Source organism: Larimichthys crocea, chromosome VIII (assembly GCF_000972845.2).
Source record: "Larimichthys crocea isolate SSNF chromosome VIII, L_crocea_2.0, whole genome shotgun sequence".
Taxonomy (NCBI): domain Eukaryota; kingdom Metazoa; phylum Chordata; class Actinopteri; family Sciaenidae; genus Larimichthys; species Larimichthys crocea.
Genome location: NC_040018.1, coordinates 5,549,216 through 5,573,926, shown reverse-complemented (window position 1 = coordinate 5,573,926; position 24,711 = coordinate 5,549,216). Strand labels below are relative to the sequence as shown.

The 24,711-nt window shown below is 40.0% G+C and overlaps 3 protein-coding genes across 4 annotated transcripts in view; all 3 read right to left on the bottom strand.

Annotated features, from left to right (window-relative positions):
- The window catches only part of mapk8ip1b (mitogen-activated protein kinase 8 interacting protein 1b), a 48,162-nt gene extending 40,973 nt beyond the window's left edge, over positions 1 to 7,189 (bottom strand). Inside the window, exon 1 of one of the 2 annotated variants that reach the window (XM_027281545.1) lies at positions 7,006 to 7,189. In XM_027281545.1, the coding sequence (XP_027137346.1) occupies positions 7,006 to 7,082 (77 nt within the window). In that variant the 5' untranslated portion in view covers positions 7,083 to 7,189. The remainder of the gene's footprint in view (positions 1 to 7,005) is intronic. The other variant, XM_010739563.3, reaches the window with a different exon arrangement.
- A 3,405-nt stretch (positions 7,190 to 10,594) lies between these two features.
- On the bottom strand, positions 10,595 to 17,363 carry LOC104925845 (malignant fibrous histiocytoma-amplified sequence 1 homolog). The gene is made up of 9 exons (XM_010739564.3): positions 17,278 to 17,363; positions 15,044 to 15,911; positions 14,060 to 14,357; positions 13,630 to 13,816; positions 13,345 to 13,538; positions 12,436 to 12,935; positions 11,586 to 11,743; positions 11,327 to 11,501; positions 10,595 to 10,835 (listed from the first exon to the last, which is right to left on the bottom strand). The coding sequence occupies exons 1-9, from the start codon at positions 17,282 to 17,284 to the stop codon at positions 10,760 to 10,762; spliced, it is 2,463 nt and encodes an 820-aa protein (XP_010737866.2). The 5' UTR covers positions 17,285 to 17,363; the 3' UTR covers positions 10,595 to 10,759.
- Positions 17,364 to 20,998: 3,635 nt separating this feature from the next.
- Positions 20,999 to 22,966, bottom strand: LOC104925834 (guanylyl cyclase-activating protein 2-like). The gene is made up of 4 exons (XM_010739551.3): positions 22,769 to 22,966; positions 22,520 to 22,669; positions 21,480 to 21,588; positions 20,999 to 21,390 (listed from the first exon to the last, which is right to left on the bottom strand). Exons 1-4 carry the CDS (start codon positions 22,964 to 22,966, stop codon positions 21,263 to 21,265), a joined length of 585 nt encoding a protein of 194 aa, XP_010737853.1. The 3' UTR covers positions 20,999 to 21,262.
- Between the last annotated feature and the right edge of the window lie 1,745 nt (positions 22,967 to 24,711).

The following is a 24,711-nucleotide window of genomic DNA, read 5'->3' as shown; positions in this document are numbered from 1 at the left end:
CAACATTCAGCAACTCAAGCTGAGATTGTTTTGGGGGGTTTTTTGGTGGAGGAGACCAAACCTGAGCTAAAATAACTGAAACTGTGGGGTCATTATTGGAGCAAAACTCTTCACAAGTGTGAGTGGAGAGTTTTAACACTGTGTTTGCATAATCAAATCTGTAAATGTGTAAAGAAATATGGGGTGGCGTTTGGTAAATAAAACTTTTTTTAGGAAATAAAGCTTGAAAAAAAATGTGTAAAGAAATATATATATCGACTTTATTCTAATGTTTCAGTTGTCTGTCAACTTGTTTTTACGACCCCTGGTGGACAGAAATCAATGATTGTAGCTTTAAATGAGGACTAAAGCATTTCATTCATCCATGTTTTCATATGAAACATCCATTACAACCTAACACACATGCTTCGATCCAATAAGAAGCAGTGCTATGAAAAAAAAAGGCTTCAAACATTACTTCTGGAAGGTCAAAGCAGCGCCGGTCCTGGCCACATTTGCGCCCTGGGCGAACCCCCCCCCCCCGAGGCGAACATTTTCTCGTGCGCCCTCACGGCCGCCAGTGCGCCCCTGGATGCGCCATGCGCCCCTAGATGCGTGCGCCCCCATCGGTCTGTCCGACGCCCCACTCCGCCTTGTCAACACCCCGCTCCCGGGGCGCCCGCTCCGCTGATTTAATGAGCGGTATCGAAAAATTACCGAGGTTTTTTGCTTTTTCGGGCGTTCGTGCGCCCCCCACGGAGAATGCGCCCTGGGCGGCCGCCCACATTGCCCATAGCTAGGACCGGCCCTGGGTCAAAGACACTGCATCCTAATTTTTCTACACTCGGAGCTACCAACACGCAGCCATATGGCCATACAGCACATTCTCGGCACCTGGCCAGAACCTATGGAGCTCTTTGGCTTTCTCTCACTCTCATATACACAAACACACATAACAGAAGAGCTTCAAACACTGACTGAGCACAGAAAGAAGAAAAACAACAAGCTGACGGAACGAGAAGAAAATCTTCTAAAAACACACAGAGCACACACAAACTGTGTCTGAGCAAAATAAATATTAATGTTTTGTCTTGTGAGACAGAAAGAAAGAGAGCGAGGAATCCCAGGTTTGTGTGTGTGTGTGTGTGTCTGTGTGTGTGTGTGAGAGAGAGAAAGATGTTTCATCAAGAGGCAACCTCCGCTGCTATGAAATGAAGCCATCGATAAAGGGTCAAAACTGCAGTTCTTTGAACAGCCACACGAGGCTGGCTAGAGAACATGTCAGTCTCCATAAGTCCCCATGTTAAAATGTCCAACTTCACAGCAGAAATAAACATGTTTGGTCTCTATAGATGATGATATGTTCATAACTAAGAGCATGGCTGCTTTGATTGACAGGTTACAGGCTTGTCTGAGCATACAGGCTTCATTCAGCCTGCCTCAACTCCACCCAAAGTACACAGCTTCGCCCATTATCGGATTAGTGGACAGCCGACAGAGACCGGATTACAAAGATGGGAGCGGCCGGAGTCACCACACTGAGCTCCACAATAGGTCTTCGGAAACCCATGGGTGACGTCACGGATGTGACATCCACGCCGTATACTGTCTTTGCATTCAAACCATGATCAGATCATCGGCTGGCATCTTAAGCCTGTCTTGGCTAAGAGGGCAAGCTTTATCTATAAAGCCTGGAAGGTGACACCTTATACACACATTCGACTATTTGTCCTCACATTGCCACACTGAGATGATTCACCAATAATGAGTCTGATGTGACAGAATCACATTTAAGTCAAAACATATGACACACTATTCATTTTGGAACTGATATTTTCCAAAATCCCTTTTTAAATATTATATATTTTTAAACAGGCTCATTTTAGAGACATGTCTGGAGTCCTTATGGCCAGAGTTTCTTCAACAATGGAAAACAGGCTATAATGATTTAGTGTCTTACCAAAATAAGATACAATCTTGTATTAAAAATACTTAAAAAAAAAACAAGATGAATTCGACACTAAAGAATTAAAGGTACACATCGTAATTCGGTTAAGGATATAAAATGTATAACTCCTTTTTTAAGGATAATAAGGTGTGAGAGACAGAGACAAAGACAGAGAGACAGAGAGATGCACTATATGCAGAGGGGAGGTGCCATTAGGGGGAACGTGCCGTGTCAGCAGAAATGAGCGACAGGAGTAAATAATCAGCGTGGAGGGAACTGCAACCGGAGCAATAACCGTCCACCATGTCAGCTACTGCTGTGGGTGAAATTCAAATCAGCCCAATTTAAATTCTCTCTCTCTGTCTGTCTGTCTGTCTGTCTCAGTCACTCGATCTCTCTCTGTCTGTCTCTCTGAGGATAAAAAGACGGAAAGCCAATCCTGCTTGAAAACTCTGAAAAGTTTTTTTTTTTTTTTTTTAAGAAAACATGAAAGTCCCTGAAAGATAAATGTAACGAATCTGACATTTCAAAATCTGCTTAACCTCCCTCGCCTCCCTCCCTCCCTCCCTCTCTCTCTCTCTCTCTCCCCTTTTATATCCCACACCCTGTGAATCCATCTGCCTGAGCTGATCTTGTCAGCAGTCATGTCAAGTGTGGAGGCTGCAGTGGGAAGATGAAAAGCAAAGAAAGAGAGAGAGGGGGTGAGATCATGAACACTTCTGCTCTGTCAATTTGATTATTCAGTGATCTGTGCATTTGAAAACATTTGCTTAGATCCTTTGCTTTTATTAGCTAATTTCTTCACATCGTGCGATCACAGACTACAGAGCATGATCTAAATAACATGATCATGCTATTCTCCCACATGATAAATGCAGGAAATTTAATAATTCAAAAAGGTAGTCGTGACTTTTTGCCAGGAGGCTTTTTAGTATGCAGAGGCAATTAAACATATTCCCACGTGAAAGTTTTAATATTTTAGTTTAGTTCATATGACATTATGCAACCCTGTCTCCAAGAAACTACTTTCATATACAGCATTATTATATTGTTTCCCCAAGTACATTGTGCTACTAAACATAACGGCTCCCTGGATGACAGTCAATGCCTCGTGGTCAGAGTCGATGGTGGGTTCGAGAGACATGGGTCCGCTTCCCCAGCTTAGGCACCGAGTCCTTTTACTAAAAGAACTTTGGTTGAGGTCTGGGAAAGATCGCCTCAATCACATTTCCCTAACCTTAACTAAATGCTATGACAACCATAAAACATTTTGTTATGCTGTAGTCACTACAAGCACATATTCAATTGCACGATTGGATATAATTCAAAACAATCCTAAATGCGTTCTCATTCCCAGGTCGTTGTTCTTTCATCCAAAATGTATTTGTTGTAACTTCATACCGACACAGTAAGTAAAAAAAAAGAAAGAAAAGAAAAATACATGAACTTTGATACGATCCACATTTGGAGGTGGTTTGAAATGCGATTCCAGTCAGATTTTCACAGATGCGTCTCATTTCAGGTGCTTCAGATTTCAAAGTGTCACTCGCAACCCGACACACAACAACAAATCCAAAGTGATGGAAGTGCATCAGAACAACCGGGAGGAATCATGCAGCTGCTACCGGGACAAAAAACAGACAACAACAGTCCGTGGACAGACAAACATTAAATAAGCTGTTTGCCTGTACTTTAGGTGGAGGCTTCTGTACAGACAAAGCTGGTTCCATGTTGAAAAGCCATGTCACCAGCTTACACAGTCACTGTCGTTACCACAGAAGATAGGCAGGTGATGTCAAATCTGATCTGATCACTTGCAGACAACCATGTGGACAAGTCTATCTTAAAGATCAGACCTGACTGCAGACTTAACAAAGCATACTCCATCATCATCATCCATGTACTGCTGATCGAACAACATCACATCACTTACAGTAATGACATTAACTCCCATTTAAGGATAAAAAAAAAGAAAAGTATAAACAACAAAATCTAAATCTCCACGAATTAAAAATTGTTAGTGTGCCATGATTAATTTTAAATATTGAAAATATTGATTGCTTGTGAGAGGGATTAGTTTTGCCTCAAGAGGGATCTTTGGTTTCAGGTCACAGATGCCATCAGTTCCTTTTTTTTCCCTCCCCCAATAAGGCACTACAGCATGGATTGCAATCCTACACTGTCCCACTGCTCCTTACATGCTGCATTACACACACACACACACACACACACACACACACACACACACTGTGCTAACGTCAAAGAGTCTCCTGCTACGCCCTCTCGTGCCACAGATGATCAATGCAGTGTGGGAGAATTTAAAGGGACAGTTCGCCTAAATATGAAAAGTAAGTCTTCATTCAGCTCCGTTAGCTGTCCACACTCCCCGCTGATCCGTCCCTTAAAAAATTGGAAACAGTGGATTGAATTTTGCATTTAAAAAATGTGAGCTGCTTCTGCGAGCTCAGTCACTGAATGTCTCCACACAAAGAGGCGCACAGACGGCAGCAGCAGATCGACAGCCTGTTCTCTAACAGCAGCAGGTCGGGAAAAGACTACAGGATTCGACCACAGTGTGTGTAGGCAGGCGGGAACGGATGCCAACATATGGCTGCTCTGGGACTAGGCCAACTCTGAGGTTGTGGATTATCTGGCACTACTACAACTCAATAAAAAATGTCAATAAATACTCATGTGATGAGAAACTCCTGCTTTAAAGCAATTCATTTATTCTTTTTTAATTGTCTTTCCAGCTTAAAATATTTGATTATAAAATGTTTAACAGGGCCAAACTGCTTCTACTGCTTCTTTTCCCCTCCTCAGAGTTTTATTGATGTTCCGTGTAACTTTGAGGTTGTTATTTCGTTTTATTTATATATTTTTTTTTTATGTCAGACAAATCAAACTCTGCTGGAACGACTGTGGTGTCACCGGAGAAATGATGAAAAACTGAAGAAGGATGACTGTGTGCAGCTCTGATAATGAGACAGGGACACGGCGAGCCTGAGGGTGTGTTTCTGTGTGTGTCTGTGTGTGTGTGTGTGTGTGTGTGCGTGTGTGTGTGTTGTGGTCTCCCTGGGGACTAATGATCACAAGCCACCATCCACCAAGTAATGCCAATGAAATATCACAGCTTCTCCCCATGAAAGGATGTAAGGATGTTTGAGAGTGTGTGTGTCTGTTTCTGTCAACAGCATGCAGCTGATCCCCTCGCCCTGCTCAGCTCTCTGACATGTTGAGCTGCTCAATGAGCTCTGACTGATCACCTGGTGAACTCTGGGTAACCTCTGCTGTAGGTATTTGCAACACTATTTTCATAATCAACTAACCTAGAAATGACAATTTTATGAAACTGATTATTGTTACGATGAGTGTAAAATGCCTGAAGTGATTCTTCAGTCTGACAATCAAAAGAGACGGAGACTAACATGAAACAGACAAAAGCAGAAAAGACTGGTAGACACTGTCTATAGATTTTACTGTCAAACCATGACAGCAAAATACTGTAAAATTTGCCAGGAAATATTCAAAATATAAAACTTCATATTCCAAAAATTTTAAGGTAATTTATACAGAATGAAGTAGTGTTTTAAATGGCAGACTGTTAATTGTACAGTAAAACACTGTCATATTTCACGGCAAAACCTTGTGAAATGTCAATAATACAGCATGTGTGTCATCTTTTAATGAAAAAAAAACAACCTTGCATTTATACGGTAAAATGTGGAATGAAATGGCAACCTTTACTGTAAATCCAACAGCACTAATATCATATTACTGCCATAGCAGAAAAAGTTATATTTATTACGGTAAAATTCTAGTTGCCAGTTTTTTTTACCATAAAAAACTAAATGAGTAATTAATTAATTTAGTTTAATTTAACAAATATGCCATCTCTATTCTACAAATATGAATATTTGTTTTGTTTCCAAACCTCCGGGCTGATGTCGTCCTTACAAACCGCTGCTATGTCTGGTGAACCAGTCTTGAGACCCCATTATACTCTATTATATCATTTTACTCTATTGCAACCATTCTAGTTATTTACATTTTTAGTTATCCATTTAACTTCATCTTCTGTTTATAGTTTTTTTTTTTTTATTTATGGTCAATTCACCGACCTCTGTATATATCCTGATTTGCACTGCTGCATTGTGGTGTGTGTGTGTGTGTGTGTGTGTGTGTGTGTGTGTGTGTGTGTGTGTGTGTGTGTTTGTGCACATATGCAGGTTGGTGCAGGTATTGTCTACTGTCTGTATGTTGGGTCATTTGTTTAGGTCTCGCTCTAGATGTTTGGGCATTTGTCTTGTCTACAGATCTGCAGCGATGGGTCTCTGTTGGAAGAATATTTTAAAATTCATCAATCAATTCAAAATCCAAACAAGACAGGAAAGGTACTACAGCTCTGACAGGGCTGCTGTAAACTCATCACTCAGTCCTGCACACACAATGTGAGTTTCTCTAATAGCCTATTATAGTGATAGGAGATGCATGTGATGTGTGTACTGTTAATAAAAACATCAGTGTGCACCACAAATACATTAAGCCACCGGCTGGACTACAGGGACAGCACTACACTAAATCAGCATGTGTTGTTGTAAAGCAAGCTCATAATGAAGCTCCTGTGGACAGAGGGAGACTGTGCTTAAGCGAAAACATGTTGATGTCAGGAAAAAAAGCAGCAAATATCGATTGATTAATCGAAGCTGGAACTCGCAATGCTTCTTTCCAGTTATTGCAAATGATTATTTTGGGGGGGGGTTGGAGCAGATGATTAAAAAAAAAAAAAGTATGTATGAAAATGTATTCTTGTAGTGTAAGCAGGGAGCAGGCAGCTCGTCTCGGTCCTCGGGGGAGCAGACACGCCCAAACAGAAAAACATGCCACTTCAATCTGCAGAGCTGAGCCGAGCCGAGCCGAGCCGAGCGCAGCTGCAGCGGGCTCCGAGGAGCCAGCATCAGCACCTTCAGCTCTGCAGAGCGCTGTTGGCTCATCGCTCATTCACAGCCCTCACAAGACCACCACCACCACCACCACCCCCTTTCCCCTCCCAGGGCTCCCTCCGCCGGGGTTCTTACCTGAAGCCGGCCGGGGACTTCACCTGGATGTTGCGGCCAGCCGGCGGGGTGCCTTTCCTGTTCTCTCGGTCCGCCATGCCGCCGCGTTATAGTCCCTCCATTGGCTCGGCTGTGCGCGGCGGCTCAGGAGAAACACCTGAAGAGGTCTAGCGATGCTGCGATAGGGTGTTGCCTTCGCAGACTGTGGGAAATATGGAAACTCAGCAGAACTGTGAGAGAGAGAGCCTGTATAATATTCATAACCAACAAGATTGTGCAGTGTGTTACGCACGTCATTGATCCTTCTAAGCAACAACAGACCCTTATGAAGATTTGTTACCTTTTTATTAGTTTATTATTAATGATTATATTTTTAAAAATGTTTAAAAGTGACATGCTTTGATGGGAAGGCACTGGATTGTTTGTGTGAAGTGCCAAAAACTGCAGTTCCCCCAAACGCCCACTTGAGGCTGGCTCCAGAAGTGAGTCAGTCTCCATAACCTCCATATTAATATTCACAACTTCACAGCAGAAATAAACATGTTTACAGCCTGGTACAAAAAACTGTTTTGGTCTCTATAGCTAATTTCAATGTTCATAACAACTGTACTGAGGGTGAATCTTTATAATCATTCACCTGTTAAAAATTATATCAAGGCTTAAAGTTATGTAGGATTAGGAGCATGGTCACTTTGATTGACAGGTGGGTGCCATTACAGGTGGCTTGATTGAGCAACCAGGCTTTATTCACCAGCCTGAGCTCCACAGACGATCCACATCTTTGCCCATTTTTTGAGGCAGGACCGCTGAAGCTTTTACAACAGTTCTTCAGAAACCTGTGGGTGATGTTTACTATGTAAAGGGCTGTTGTAGACACAGTCAGTTAAATTAATAGTTATGATGCTTTCAGATCAGATTTCAGCAATACATAATTGAAATACTAAATTATTTGACATAATAGATATGATATCTTATAGGTGTGTAGTGTTAAAGTTTTTTCTTGGGATGTTACTATCCAAATGTTCTTCTTGCTAATACTTACTATCTCACTTACTGTTTGGGAGCTGCTGTAACAAACACAATTTCCCTGCGGGGATTAATAAAGTATTTCTTCTTATTCTGCTTCTGAGATCTAAATCATTTTACTGTTTTGGGGCCACAATCTAGAAGATACAACAGAAACGGCGTCCATCACATACACGCTGGCCCAGAAAGTCTTTTTCCCCTCAAGCTTACATTTTGAAAGAAGTCAAATGGTGGATATGTTTTTGTTAGTGTCACTGCTCCTGTGAAATGACTCATTTCACTATCAGCGTTTGATCCATTGGGTCCGATAACATTTGGAACCACATGATTACACTATTTTATCCCCATTCAAGTTAGCGGTGGGCTAAGCCGGACACCTTTAGTGATTGTTCCAATTTGTTTATGGACAAAACAAGCCCCCCTCATGTGTGCCAGTTTAAAATCAGTTCATTTACAACCCTAACCCCTTTTCCCCTCACTCTATCCTACTTCATTTCATCATAAGAAAACTTAATACAACATAATAATTTGTAATTTGTCTTCTGAACTAAACACACTCAAAAACAACACATTGCACGCATGACATGAAAAACGTGGAGTTTACAAGGAGACCATGAAGGCAGCAGGAGCTCCCACAGAGAAGAGGGCTGGGAAGTGGATGAAAAATCCAGATGAAAAAAAAAGAGAGAGAGAGAGATGTGGATACCGGCCACAGCTTGGTACCTACCAGTCAGGATCAGATTGGATTTATTGGAAATAAACTGAATATATTAAAAATAAATCTCTGTGGCTGGTCTGCATGTAACAGGTGTAATTTCACTTAAAGATCTACATACTGTAGTTTAATCCTGAAAGAAAACTACACGCTCAAAACAAACACATTGGGGATAGAATGTCAGTCATGTCAGAGAGAAACCAGCAGAGGGTGACACTGTATACAAAGGCTGCGTCAGAAATGCAGGAAGTCTGAGGAGTAACTAGAAAATTTCTAAAGAAATTTTGAGTGTGCGTGAGGGGGAAGGATTCTTCTTGACTTTTCCTTCAGCTCATTCTTCCACCCTACTCTCCTTTCTCTCTTCAAGACTTCCTAAAACCACAGCTTCTATCAAAGAGATGCTCCAATGATTTAAAAAAAAAAAAAAAGAGACATGCATTGCTTTATATAAACATGTATGACCAGGATGAAGTAGTGACGTTAGTGTGCTGCAAAACTGGATTAAGCTGCATAAGGTTAGAACCCCTAATGAAAACTAGATTAGGGTGGTAAAGGTTCCTTAGCGGTACAGAATAATGCAGAGAAGTGGATTTTGACTCTGGTTGGACAATTTTATTGAACAATAGTTCTTGACAGGATTGAGTTTAAGTCAGTGGTTCTTAACCTGGGTTCGATCGAACCCTAGGGGGTCGGTGAGTTGGTCTCAGGGGTTCGGTGGAGCCTCCGCTCTGGAATTTTTTATACCATTTGTTACAACATATCTTTGTGAGCAATCGTTTTCGAGGATGCTGGACATAAAAACTGAGAAAAGGAACAGACTTTGCTGTGAAAATGACATGAGACTGGCACTTGCCAAGGTGAAGCCACGCATATCTGAACTGGTCTCTCAAAGGCAACAGCAGAAGTCACACTGAGGTAAGTTGTTGTGAGTTCATGCACTGTGTTGGTTTTGTTATTTGAACAAGGTGATGTTAATGCACGGTTCATTTTGTGCACCAGTAAAAAAATCATATTTTATTTTTTACTAAAGAAGGGTTCGGTGAATGAGCATATGAAACTGGTGGGGTTCGGTACCTCCAACAAGGTTAAGAACCACTGTTCTAAGGTAATGTATTAACACAATACACAACACAAACATATATTAGCATAAATCATAAAAAGTACCAAAGATCTGTAGTAAAAACTTAATGTGACTCCTAGGAGACTGGCCTGTTCACTAGCCACACTGCACACATGTCAAGACAGATACTGACTGACTGTTCCTACTCATATACGTTACCTCCCAACAAGCAAATGGTTTCCAGGTGTGTGTCTGCTGGTGAGAGAGACAAAAGAGTGGAGCTTCCTATGAGAGGGTTATGTTATGGTGATTATTATGTCTTAGTCCATCCCTGTGGCACAGGTCTGTTGCCACTGTGGGTGCTTTCACTGTGCGGATGTGTCTTGTTCTCTCCACTCTCCACAACCTCCTCTACCAGGTCCAGCACACTACTAGGGAGAGTGATCAGTCAGCAGGATGCAGGTGTGCGAATCACTCTCACCTGGTGCTGCTCTCTCTCTCTGCGCCTTCCCCACAGCTCTCCCCTGCAGCTGATGCACCACGTCCCCTCCACAAACCCCCTTTGAGGTATAAGGAAGAGAAGCAAAGGAAGAGAAACCTTGGAGCCATACTGAATGTTCTGGAGACATCCTGCTCTCAGAAGTGGCATATTTTATCAGTTGATGAGTTGATGTGGAGGGAACCTGCTGGGATATAAGTTGTGGATTCTCGACATTCATAATCAGAACACATTTTAACGATAATCAAATGGTACAAACACAAGCAGACAAAGAAAACAAACAAAAAAACTCAAGTTGCCATATAAATCTTTATACCACATTTATTTGATTTCTGAACAATCACAAAAAAATAAAACGCTGTTAAAAGTTCAGTTTTACATGTTTTGGGAACTGAAGTCAAAACTTTAACTAAAGATTAAAGTAAATACGACACAACTTTTTTTTTGCCTCTTTACCTTACACAGACACAGACATTTATTTATCTTTTGGAAAAATCAGTGCTGTCCGTCGTGTATGGCCTCCCTGGCAAACTAATTTCTCCTCCTTCACGCTAAAAAACAAACAAAACAAAGACAAGAGAAATATCAATGGTAGGACCCAACGGGAAAGAATATTAGAATTTTGTTCCTCCTGTCTGAGATATAAAACCCTGGCCATCTCTCAAAAACCCAGAGGGTTGTTGAACCAATTGAAAGGTGTTCCCAGATTTCAAAACATCTCTGACCGTCTAGATCAGGGACATCACGCTCTCTCTTCAGTCTCCGTTCTTCATTTAAAGGCTGACATGTCTCCTCATTTGATTTGTACAATGCATTGACAAAACTATCTCAATAAATCCGTACTATTTGTAAATGGGTTAAAAATATACATTTTTTTCTGTAGTAATATTTTGTGATGCAGGTGAGCAGGTGTGATAAGATTCTGTAAATACACTCAAGAGAATGGTGTTTTGTTTAACTAACTAATTTTCTGAAAAATGATCAGGGGTTTATCTTTTGGAAAAAAAAAAAACTGTTGCATGAGAATTGTTGTAACACTTACAGGTTGTAGAAGTCAATGTTGTTGAGCTCCTGCAAGTCCCTCCAGGTGAAATAGTGTGGACAGTCTCTCTCTGGACAAGGTGTGTGCACCTGCTGAGTCAGTCCCGGCCACTGCCTGGACAGCACAAACAGCTTGGACATCACGGCCAAGATCAGATCCCACAACTGCCGAAACTCTGAGGGAAGAACAGTAGTCTGTACTGCAGGCGTGCAGAGCATACGGTCTCATTTATGAAAGAGTGATGAGATTTTTTTTTTACCTTCATTCTTTTCAGGTCTCCTGCAGCGTATCTCAATGAATGGGTCTCCATCTTTATTCTTCTGTCTCACCACAGCCAGTCTGTTTCCACAGCAGAGGAGACACTGCTCTCTCCCCACCCAGTGAGACGGGTACAGGGAGCACGTCTTGATGATCACTCTGATGTTGCAGTACATACAGGCAATTTATGGAAGTACATTAATGACAAAAGTATCGGAAAACAACTTTAAAACTTAGTCCAGAGTTGCAAATGTTCAGGCAGTCATACATATTTTCTGTAGGCGATAATGTAACACCAAATTCAGGAATTGCCTTCTCCGATTTTAACATGAATCTACACCTTATCTATAAATAAAATTCATAAACAAAACCAAAACATTCAGTATTTGGATCAGGTAGCTTGTGAAAAATAACATATCAGACAAAGTAGGCTACAGCTGTTATTTTAATGTGCCAGATACATATTTAGTCAACGTTAAACTAAAGATTACTGTTGCATCTGCAAGTATTAGCAGATAACTAATATAAAAGGACTTGTATGTGGATTAGGGCAACCCCAAATAAAACTTTTAATTCAACATTTGTTTGCTTACTGAATGTGAGCAAATATCCAGATTTCTGGACAAATCAGTCTCCAAATATGAATTTAAGGATTAATAATCTCAATTTGTTTTGTCTTCACGCGCTAGTTTTATGGTCCAAAAATGTATTCTTTTATGCCATTTTCTACTACATGATGAGTATAATAACAACATTCTGGTTAAAAACATTATGGATTTCAGCTATAATTTTACTTCTAAACGACGATATAGACAGTGTCAAACAATGTAACATGTTCCAAGCTTTGCTACCTGTGGAAGAAGCCGTGAGGAATCTCAGGGAGGAAGTACACGTGAACCCTGATGTCATCCTGTTTGTCCTCTCCCCACTTGTGGCATACTATGGAGTCATCCTTTAGGTAGATTGGGAAGAGACATGCTCCATCTGGATCCCTCTTGGCCTCCTTGACCGATCCCCACTTTTGCTTACCAGGGATGAACTCTGGTGCTTGTGGGTCCAGAAGGTTTCCATCAATAGTGGGGAGGCAGACCTCAAAATGCTGCAGCAGGGTGAGTATTACGCCTTCCTCCCTTTTGGTTCCCACCACCTCTATGACTAGGTCATCATCGTCCACGGCCAGTTTCTCTATCTCTCTGCGGACCAAGATGCGTATTGCTGCATTGTGCAGGACGCCTTTGCACTTCAGGTCATCCACCCAGGTGAACTTCTGTTTCACCAGAGCCCCCTCCTGCATGAGCAGCTCTCTGGAAACCCCCTCCAGCTGCTGTATGAGGTCATGCCTCACAATGGTCTGCATTTACAGAAACATAAAATATTATTAAGAATAATTTCTCTGTACAAAAATGAGAAATAACTGAAATTTGTCATTATTTGCAAAACACTTAAAATTATCTTGATTTACAGATAATTTACATCATTTTACAGATTTTCGTATACAATTTTTAAAAAACAGAAACACCTCTGTAAAAAAGTGTTATTTTTCATAAATGTACATGTAAATGTTATTTCTTTTTACACTTACACCAACTTAACTTGATGCTGCTTAGCTGAGAGGCAAATCTGTGAAATTAAAAATTCTTTCAAATATTCTAACCAGCAGAAAAATGTAAATTAAGAAATTGAGAAACAATTTTAATTATAACATAGCCCATGTATTTTAATAATATTTTTTCTTAAGGCGATAAAAAGAAACTGCTGACCTTGAACATCGAGATGAGGAATGAAGGCTGGATAAACACTCTGTCACTGAGTACACCGATATCTTCGTACCAAATGATCACCCCAATCCGATGCATGTATCGCAAGAGGAACCTGAGGATGGACTGGAGATTCTCTCTGCTTAGTTCTACATGGTCGAGAATTAAATCACTCAGTTCTTCGAGCAGAATAATGCCTGATATAGAAAAGAAGAGAAGAAAAATGTATTAAAGTTTAAAAGCAATGCAAAAAAAATTCAATAATACTTAAAATGAAGTTACACTTACCATGTTTGGGAATTTCCTCTAGTGCGACAAGTGTGTGGATGGCTTGCTCCACTTCTTCATAACTTTTTGGTAAGATGCTCTCGGAACACAGAAGCACCCCCTCTGATTGAATGCACATCAAAATGTGACTTTTAAGTTTTTCAATATCCTCACTTTTTGTGCAGTCAACAGTCACAAGATCCAGAACCTAGAAGGAAGGTCAGGAAAGACAGCTGTGAAAGGTTGTATAGGAAAGGCAAGAAACGCAAACTTATACAGGAGCAGAATTTGTACATTAAGGACGTTTCATCATACTTTTATTTAAATAAAATATTCTAAAAAAACGTGTATGTGCTCATACAGAATTTCATTGACAAACCAATTTTTTGAGGCATGCTTGCAAAAAATCGAAAAAGAGAGTCAAAGGTAATTTATTACATCCAATCAGTACCTTCAAATTGTATTCCAAAAGACAGTCCAGCTCATCGGCCTGGTCTATGAAGAGAGACAGGTCCATGTTTTCTTCCAGGTTGTTCCTTTGTTGTTTTAAAACCATCCTCCTGTGTGCCAACATGGCTTTGACCTTCTCCTCTATGTCTTTCTTCTTCTCCATCACCTCCTCCTGGTCTATGCACTGGTCGCAGTGTGTTCCCACCAGCAGCACCACCGAATTTGGCACACGCAACTGTATGTTGTTTATCCAGAACCACAGCTGGTCTTTGAATGAATGTGGGTCTACTGTGCTGTAACTGTTGATAATGAAAAATGATAATGAAAATAAAATAATGAACAGATGAACACTGCGGGCATCACCATCGTCATTAAGATGTCATGTCATAGCAATCCATCTATTAATCAATGATGAGACTTCAAATTGGACCAGAATGGTGGACTGACCAACAAGCAAAGTGCCATTAACATGGTCAAAAACCAGGTTGCAACCATCCTGACTGTAAATTGAAGTCAGTGCCAGAAACTGTAGTTTCTTAAATGACTGAATGAATGAGTTTTTTGTTTTTTATTATTTATATTAAGACTTAAAGTTAAAGGTTGGTTTATTTGACTGAGTGGTGGGGATAGCCAGAAGCTGGTGGAATCAGGACCTATTGGTGACATCACATGTCCATTTTATACATATATATTATTGCTACATAGGTTATATATATAGTGCTTTCTTTTCTTGGACATGTTTTGTCTTCTAAAAAAAAAAAAAGCTTATATTACCTCTTTATAAAAAGTAAAACACACTGATACTGTTGCAAGACATTGTTTTACTGTAAGCCAAGATTCAAAAGGCTAGCATTGGTCCGATCCAACAAACATGGCATGGCATGTCATATAAGACATGTCATGAATACGTATAATTTAGGGGTCAAAGTCAGAAAGAGTGGGAATCACTGTCTTAAAATATGATTAAGCAGTTACACATGCTTACCTGGCTAAGTCAATAGTAAGGATGACAAGGGCCCGTGGTGTGATGAAGACATGGTGTGTCAGGTAATACTCCTCCTGGCCTGCAAAGTCCCAGAAAAGGAATCTGACTTCCTGGGTGTAGAGTTGACTTATCTCAATTCCCTCTGTCCGGTCCTCCATTGCCACGGCCACAGGCTTGCCTTCCCTCAAGCTGCGGCAGAGTGTGGACTTCCCTGCCATTGAGCAGCCCAGAAACATTGTCTTGACTGTCCAGGCGCTGTGCGTGTTTGGGTTCGCCTCCATTTGAAGGAAGTAGCTCTGAATATCCATGACCCCTCCAGCACAGACCTCCTCTGGTGGGTACCTCAGCGGGTTTCCCCCGGCCTTGCACACAGTCAGCTCACAGCTGTCATTTTGGAAGAGCTGGGATGGGAGTTTGGTCAACTGGTTCTTCTCAACAAAAAGCTCTTTTAAGTTTGGAAGACCAACTAGTGGTTGGATGTCTTGCAGGCAGTTGTGGGAAAGGTCTAGGTGACTGATACTGGTGCACTGGTTTATATCTGACGGAAGCTTGGCCAAGCGGTTGGAGTTGAGTTTTAGGAACTTTAAATTCTTAAGATGTGGGAAGATTCCCTCGGGAATGGACCTGATGTTGTTCTGGTTCATGTAGAGGGTCTCTAGCTTGTGCAGGTTTTGCATTTCCTGAGAAAACTCCATTATCTTGTTCCTGGAGAGATTAAGCTCCATCAGGTGCGAAAATCTGGAGATGCCAATGACCCGTTTCAGTCTGTTCCTCTGCAAATCCACACTTCTTACATGTGTTAGAGGATTTCGAGGAATGGACTTGAGTTTTTGTCCTGAGAGGTCCCATTCCTCCCAACTGTTTGTGTCTGTGTTATGAAAGAGTTAGGTTACAGTATGTTGAAGAGCTGGGCATGGTTTAAAGTCTTGCAAAGTTAAGCCAGGAACAGCTATTTCTACATAAGTGCATGCTCCTGGCATAAGGGGTCTGAGGGTTTTACAGTGGGGAGTTTCCCAAATAACTCAGTAAACCTACTTCTTGGAGCTGACCAATGTATTTTTTTGTCCACACATACATGGCACCATAGCTGATGTCCATCCCTCAAAAATTTAACTACACATTGATGATATTGCAGTTAATGGAGATACCACCCAGGGATCATGAAAACTGGGATTGGTTCATTCATTAAATAAGTTGAAAAAAGGCTTAATTAAAAAAAAAAACACACACATTTACTGAAGCCACTTCCACTGCTCTTTATCACAATATATTTGGTCTTTGAACAGAATAGTCTCATATAGATAAAACAAGATTTTTATTGGTACCCCAAAGTAAATTAAAATATGTGAACAAAATTACTGCGAGGAACGGAACTAAAGAATCTGTGTGGATCTGTCTAACAGTGATATCAACGGGAGACATCAAGCACTTAACTATAAAACAAAACCTTGTCTATGGTGCCATAATTGTAGTTAAATTCAAACCAAGCTGCTTATCTTTTTTTTTTTTTTTTTGGATCAGTTTGTACCCAGAGCAGCATTGTATAACAATAAATGGTGTTACACAGATGATAACATAGCTTCCTCAATTATGAACTATCTCCAAAGGGCACTGTTTAAGCAGTGAGTTCACCACAATTTTAACTCTGTTCAAAAGCTCTTCACAGATCTATTGTGGCTCTGCCAGCAAATCCTCTAACTGCTATGACTGACATATGAATTACTCCATTTGAGTCAGAAATTTTGTTGTGATAAATATTCAGGTGACTGGACCCTTGGTCTGACAAACTGAATATATGGTTAAAAATGACATGCTGAAGTGAAAGCCTGGCGCCAGCAGGAAAGATAATCTTTATGAGTGATGAACTCATCTTCCATTCATGCAAAAGTGAAATCAGCAGCGAAATGTGTTCAAATCAAACAAGTTCATCCTCAGCTACTAAAATGATCTGAAGCTAGAGAAGAACATCTTTTTAAATTGGTACAAAAATCAATGAACATATAACACCAAATCTTCAATCTGAACTAGTTTGAATCATCTTCACAGTATGATACAGCCTCTCCAACAACAACACCACTAATGGTGTTTGTTCTGGTTTCTTACCACAAGCGTGATGATTTATGAAAGCAGTGTATAAACAAACAAAGAAATCTTTATATAATAACAGAGGACTGTGATTACTGTTGGGAATGTTGCCATCCCTGACAATAATTAGTCCATCTTAGGTTACTTACCCTCCATTTTCTTATTTTCTTCAAATATTTTCTTCAGATATTTGTGGAGCAGTTTTCTTGTTGAGTTTTTTTCAGGAAGTGTGCTGATGGTGAAACAGAGGGCTGCGTTTCTGGCATTGAGACACTCAATGAGGTAGGGAAGTGAAATAAACTGTTTTTTACTTCCCACTTTAAAGATTTAACAGTTTGCTCAACTTCAAAAAGAGACAAGTGAATGAATCAGTATGTTTTCTTCAACTGTTGTTAAGTGTAAATTAAGTGCCCCATAGTGAAAAGGCAAACTTTTCTGATGATACTTTCTGTATTACTTCTTTGTAACGCTTCCAATGAATAATGGCCAATCAATGGCTCTTATTTCTGTAGGTTTGGTCATCACCAATCAGGTGTTCATATGTAGGATTGTCACGCATTTTACCCAGGAGAGTCTGCATTGAGCTGAAGTTAGTTTAAAGAGGAGATATATAATACCTCCTATGTTCTATAGACCTCTATTATTGTCCAAACATGATTAGAAACACAGAACTAATTCACAAGGAGTGATATTTTCCTTCATTGTTATTAAAATGACCACTGTATCGTAGTTTTATTCCTGGTTATCCCCACATATCCTGGTGCTGTAAGACTTTTAATCCCCAACAAGTGAAGCTCTAACACATACTCAGTCATGAAGACTTACTGACACATGCTGCTTTCATCAGCTGATCACATCTATCCAATGCTGCCTTCAGTACATTCATACTTGCCCCTCCACTTCTCTATCACCGGATTCATTCATTTCATCATCAGCCTCAGTAGCAGTAGCAGTAACAGTCCATCAACCCATTTATTTATACACTCCATCCATTCCTAATACTACCACCAGATGGTGCTAAAGTAAGGGATGGTCCTACGGAATGCACTGTACTCACTGAAGTTTAAGTGTTTACCTTTAAATTAGTCATTTTATTTTAACAGTCTTATGGCACAACAAATGTATATTATATCGCACACACACAGTCCAATTATTTGAAATAATTTGTTATTAATCAGCACAGTTTTACAGGCAAAGGTTCGTCTCAATCCAACAAATGGGAAGCTGAAACTTTCAAACTGTTTGTCCCTTTATTACTTACTTCGATACTTCTTCTGATTACTTGTCAGGGAGGGACTAATAAAGACTTGTGTCGAAGGATTGAGTGTTTTTTAAGCTTCACCCATACTAGGGACTCTACAGTACATACGATACAAACTGTCTGTGCTCTTTCAATTTTGACCTTTTATATATCTCTCCTGCAAGAGAGATTTTTAGTACTGCACTTCCAACTTAATGGAACTTTGAATTACCACAGTGCTGACTTTACACTGTACCACAATAAAGGTGATGGGCGTCTTCTCACACACTGCTGGGGAAAGTATTTATGTTCCGGTTCGTTTCCATTCGGCAGGCTGGTCTGAATATCTACCACACCCTCTGGCATCTTCGGTGCTTATGAGTTTCCTGTCATGCACCTCTGGATCCATCCACTGGGACTGACATCAAGTAGTAGATTCTGCAGCCAAAGACTCCACTGAGTGTGTACTGTACAAACTCATCCAAGGTAATCTGACCTGCAGCTGCAACCCTGGATGAATTATTTATTGCTTAATAGTGAGGATTTTGTTGCTTTGCAGTGGATACACCACTGCTCACATCAAACACTTGAAATGATTCGCTTATGGACCTGCTCAGCAGTGTCAAGCAGAACTTCTCTTTATCTAAAGGACAAATCCAGCAAGTAGACTGTTTCTCATGCTATACTGACAATGCTGCAGTTTAAAGCCAGGCTAGCTTGGTCTGAGGGAGGACAATGTCGGACTGATGGTCAGCCCACCACTTTGGGCCAGACTGAAGGATCTCAACAGCTATTAAAAGAAGTTATTCAGACATTAATGGTCCCAAGAGGATGAATTGTAATCATTTAGGTAATTTCTAACTTGTTTGCTAACTAATGGCATGATTATAATTAAACATAGCTAGAAATATCAGCATATTAGCACTGTAACTGTGAACATCAGGCCACCACTGTGTAGCCTCACAGAGCTGCATGTCTGTCAGTATGTGCAAAAAAGGTAACTTGAGGAAAGGACCAAATGCCACAGGAGGCAGAGTAAGAGCAGTCCAAAATGATTTATGAACACAAAACTTACAGGATGGTGAGGCAGGCTAGGGACAAAAAACCCTAAAAGAAAAGGCAAGGTCCAGAAAAGCAAACATCTCAAAGCACAAGGACAAATGTTTGACACGTGGAATGACAATCAACCAACAATGAAACCTTGGAGCTCACAGACTAAATACACAAGTGAAGACAAGCCAGTAAGTTACAGGTTGAAACTAGCTGGGGTGGAAAAGAAAATCAAAATTGGCAGGAAACATAACAAAGGCAGGAAGTTAAGTTACAAAATAAAAGAGTAAACACAATTGCTAAAACTGTCAAAAAAATATTATAATATGATGACCTGCATCATCCCGTCCTGGAGACCTGAAACTATGTTACTTAAGTTTAAACAGTCCAGTCATGAAAGTAAGGCGATTCTGCATTTACACTGAACTAGAACTTCAATCCGAGTCCAGCAATATCTGCTAGTCGTATGAAATATCTGTCTACATGTTTACAACTCTATAGCTCTAATGAAAACATGTTTATACATATTATATTCAATTCCTCCCATATTTTGTAGACAGACCACCATAAATCGTACACACTGGACCTACAATCTTCCATAGTTCATGTCTGTCTAGACAGATGCTGTCCATGTACTGTGATTCAGGTGTACCAGTCTGTACTCCAAACATGACTTGAACATGAACTGGTGCAGGTACAAAGATCCACCCAGGCACTCCATGATGAATGACTTGTAAAGGTCCTGGACGTTCTTCCTGTGCCTGTGACCCTAACAAAAATCTAAATCCTATCACTGCAGTAAAAACACTTTAAGAGTTCAGCACTGTTGAACTGAGTTGAAACTAATAACTGATTCATTTGACCCTAACCAGGAGGCTTATTTTTAGCCAAAGCGGACTTGAAAATGGTAATCCACATGCCTGATCCCATCTTGAAACTTTAATGGCCCAATGTCACACTATTATGGGCTGAAATGATCCTTTTCCTGTGAGGCCCCTTTTCCCTGTACGTTCCCTGTATATGTACAGTATAAATTATGTAGGTGAACTGTTCTGTGGCTGTTCAGATTGTCAGGTTACTAGTGGCTACTGATTTAACCAACTTGTGGGCTGCAGAGCTAGAATAACTCAGTAAATCCCGTGGGTTTATGGATGTGACTGACTGGGAGGAGGGGGCCATGTCACTGACTGAGAGACGGTTGATGGTGGTACAGTAGATGGTCTCACGCTTGATGTAAAGAGTTGAACATGCATTCAGGTTTATGTCAGTGAAAAAAAAAAGGAAAGCTAGCACACATTTACAGCTGAGAAACAGAACATGACAACAATTCATTGTGCTTTTATTTAATTGAATTGAAAGGTATTAAAACATGTCTTTACAGTTAACAGTTAATCAGGTAAAACAACATTACAGTATGGACTTTTGTTCAATATGCACAATAATGATGTAATCGTCTCCTAGTAATAAAATAAAAGTAAAACAAAAGAATAGAAAAGCAGACATTCACTATTTACATATTGACACTTTAAGCAATATATATATATATATATATATAGTTATGAAAAGATAATTGTGGGTGGTAGAATTAGATAGTAAGTTAGTTAATAAGTTAGGTAAATCACAGATCGTGTGTAACCAATATTATAGTTTGAACTATTAAAAAGAAAAAATAATATATACAAAGTATTATACATTTATGTTGTGTGCTCATATTGTCCATTTTGAGATTTTAATTGCAATTGCTCCTTTACTTAAAGCCAAATGATGGCCAGAACCAAACAACTTCAATCTGTGAATATGACACTGGATAAATTCTCCTTTTGTCCACATGGGAAAGGCCTGTTTCAGAAGTGCGCACTCCTTCTCCTCTGCTCCAGCATCCACCCAGCGGGGTTCATGTCCAACTTCAGCATGTTAAGCACCCATGCGTCCTGCTGTGCACCCCTGATGAACTCCTCCATGTTAATATGACCTGCAGAACGAAAGAAATCCAAACATTAATCCATCTATCGTCGCTCCAAAGTGCTTTGGCTCAAAAATAACATGTGACTGAATGCTTACCATCTCCATCACTATCGACGGCCTCCAATATTCGATCCACGACCTCATCTACTGAAAGCTGTGACTCATTCATGTCTGTCTTTGTGCCTTTCTTTATCCGATAGATGCTCTACATGGAAGTAAAAGACACATTTGTTGTTAATAACACAGAAAATGTTAGTCTTTGTATCTGAACTGAATATCTTTATTACAGCATTATGTTCACTTTGGCTTTATGTCTGCAATATATTTGACCACCTTGACATATTTTTGAAGAAAAGCTCATCTTGACTGATTTAACTGTCAAAAAGATTGTAAATAACAAATTGGCAGTCTTGCAGAGAAAAGATGTGTTGACAGTTAAAACACACAATAAGAAACCAGTATTGGGAGAATCAATATGAAACCTTCATTTCCTGTGCGCCTATTTCAATACACTCCTTTTATAACAATGAAAAATAAAAGTGAAATGAGGATCTGGAATCCAGCAGGGATTTTAACATATAATATAATATAATTTTAAATATAATGCCTGTGATTAACAGGGTTAAGAACAAAATGCTGTTTAATTATGATGCATTTATTCAAAGCTGAAAACCAACTGCACTGATTTAAGACTTTGATTTGATTAAAGTCCCACAAGGAAAAGCACAGGTGCATGTGATCAAATTAATGATGGATGAATTATAACTGCTATTATTGCTACCATAATTCATAATTACTACTATAATCGCTTCTGTTTCTGGTACTGTCCATGCTTGCTCACACTGTCAAGACCAAAAGTGAATTACTTTTGGCATTTTAGAAAGTGACAGTGAATATAGGACAACGAGAGGTGGAAGATAAATTCACAGCCTGTTTCGTGGAGCTACCGGTAGGAGAAAACTTATATACTAGATAAAGATGTTGAAAATATCTCATAAATACAATGAACTGCTCTCATTTGCTGTTAAAGTCTGGACTTTCTAGTGAAACTTTCTGTAAGAAAATCCTTTTTTATGTATTTTATGCATTTTAGTTGCATCCAACACCCGCAAGGCATTTTGTTCTAGATGACTTACATCAATTATTGACCGTAGTTCGCTCCTGTCCACATAGCCGTTGTTGTCTTTGTCATAAACCTTGAATGACCAGCGCAGTTTATGCTCCAGGTCTCCCCGGAAAACGAGATTCAATGCTGCCACAAACTCAAGGAAATCAATTGTATTATCCTGAAAGGTAGAGTAAAGAACACAACTGCATCACATTTTCACATGTTGGTAAAGATGTGCAGAATCCATACAAAGCTGTGACAGCGTTTATTCTCTCACCCCATTTCTGTCAAAAGCTCGGAACATGTTCTCCGCATAATCCGACGCTTCTCCTGTTGGATCCACACCAAAGAAACGCTTGAATTCATGCAGAAAAAGTAGTCCACTCGGGCACTCCACGACAAACTTTTTGTACATGTCCTGAAGTGCTTTGACATCAATCTCCTCACTGTTCTCTGTTTGCTGTGATTGCCCCATGGCTGGCTTGCAATTTAACAGTCCATAGTCCTGCAGCCTTGGTCTTGTGTCTGTGGTTAGACTTGAAATAGGAATCTCATACTCTTAGTTGTTTTTTTATAACCCTGCCGAATCCCAAAGCTCCAGTTTGCATATAAGTCAGGTGATTAGTGTGGCCTCAGGATTACTATGGCATTATGTTGGTGGTGTTTCCTCCCTCTGAGTTAATAAGATCTGCAGCTAAATGCGGGTCTAGGCAGCAGCCCTCTATGGGGGGTAAAGTTAGGGCATATACTAGCAGTGTAGTTTGTTCATACCTTCTCAGTTCCTTATTCTATATGTCTCATTTCACAGTTTTGATGTCTTCTAAGTTAAAAAATTTAGCCATACTAGCGGCAGGGATCTCAGGGATGGCAGTGTTTGTTGGCTGGTCCATCCTTTTAGTCCAGACTGAAATATTTCATCAACTATCAGAGGATTTCCATTATATTCAAAGTTCCCAGATAATGAGTCCTAATGACACTAGTAAACCTCTGGTGTCCAGTGCAACCATCAGGTGTTGTATTTTGTTACATCTGTGTCCCTCTCAGGATGAATTGTCATCACTTTGGTGATTCCTTACTTTGATCCTCTTGAGCCATCATCACGTCAAAATTTCGATTTGTCCAGAACTTCATAATCATCTAATTTATCAAATTTTAGTGTACTAACATGTTTATTGATGATCTGACCAAGCTTTGACGAGCTGCTACAGAATTTACTATTCTTGAAAACAAAATGATGAAACTATCCTGATTCTTCATGTTAACCTGTGATAAAACATGGCAACATCGATGGACTAAGAATGCTCTTAATTCAGTCAACACATTTAAGCACATGGCCATTAAAACAGAACCCATCTTATCCTTCAGAGTTTTATCTCAAGAGACTGATCTGTTTACAGAAATGCGGCCTTTCGTCCATTAATTCATCTGCCACCTGGCTGATGTCCAAGTCTATTGCTGTCCTTGATCAGCTATAGTGTTTTTCAGCTCACAAAAAAAAAAAAAGAAGCTAAGAAACTAAGACGCTCTAGGCCATGCTAATTTGGAATTGGTATATCAGTCTCCTTTAATTAGATTGCAATAGCTCTGCAGATAGGGAAGGGAGACAAATCCTACTCAGGGTATAGAGTAAGAGAATCCGTCAGTGTGAGCGTCTGAACATTTTTTGTGAAGAGATGAATAGTACTAGTACAGCCAAGATGGACGACACTAACTATACCTAGCACCTACTAGTAATTCATACTGATATATTTTATCATGTTTTCGAGCAATCCTTTTTTTTTTCAGATCTGTTTTTTAGGTGGCCGAAGTTGAACCCTGCCAGGTGGGGCTTTAGCCTGGGAGCAGAGGAGTACAAAAGCTATGGTCCTTTTATGAAAAAAGAAGTGATTTACACTCCACTGCCCTTTACACTTTACACTTGTTGAATACAGTGCCCATGGCAAGCAGGCTCTGTGTTTTTTCTTTTTCCTCTTACTGACAAAGGAAAGAAAACACTTATTTTTACTAACCGTAGGTACAATGAAAGTTAAAAGGCAAGGGATAGAGATGTTTCTTAAGAAACAGGCAGAGGCCATTCATTTCATGCTGACAGCTCAATGGTTAGTGGACACTGTATTAACAGTGTGATCCACATTAAAATCCCTGTGAGGTGATTAGAGGTTGCTGAGATTAACACACGGGAGAAAGTCCACTGGAATGACGTCTGGAACATGTATGTTG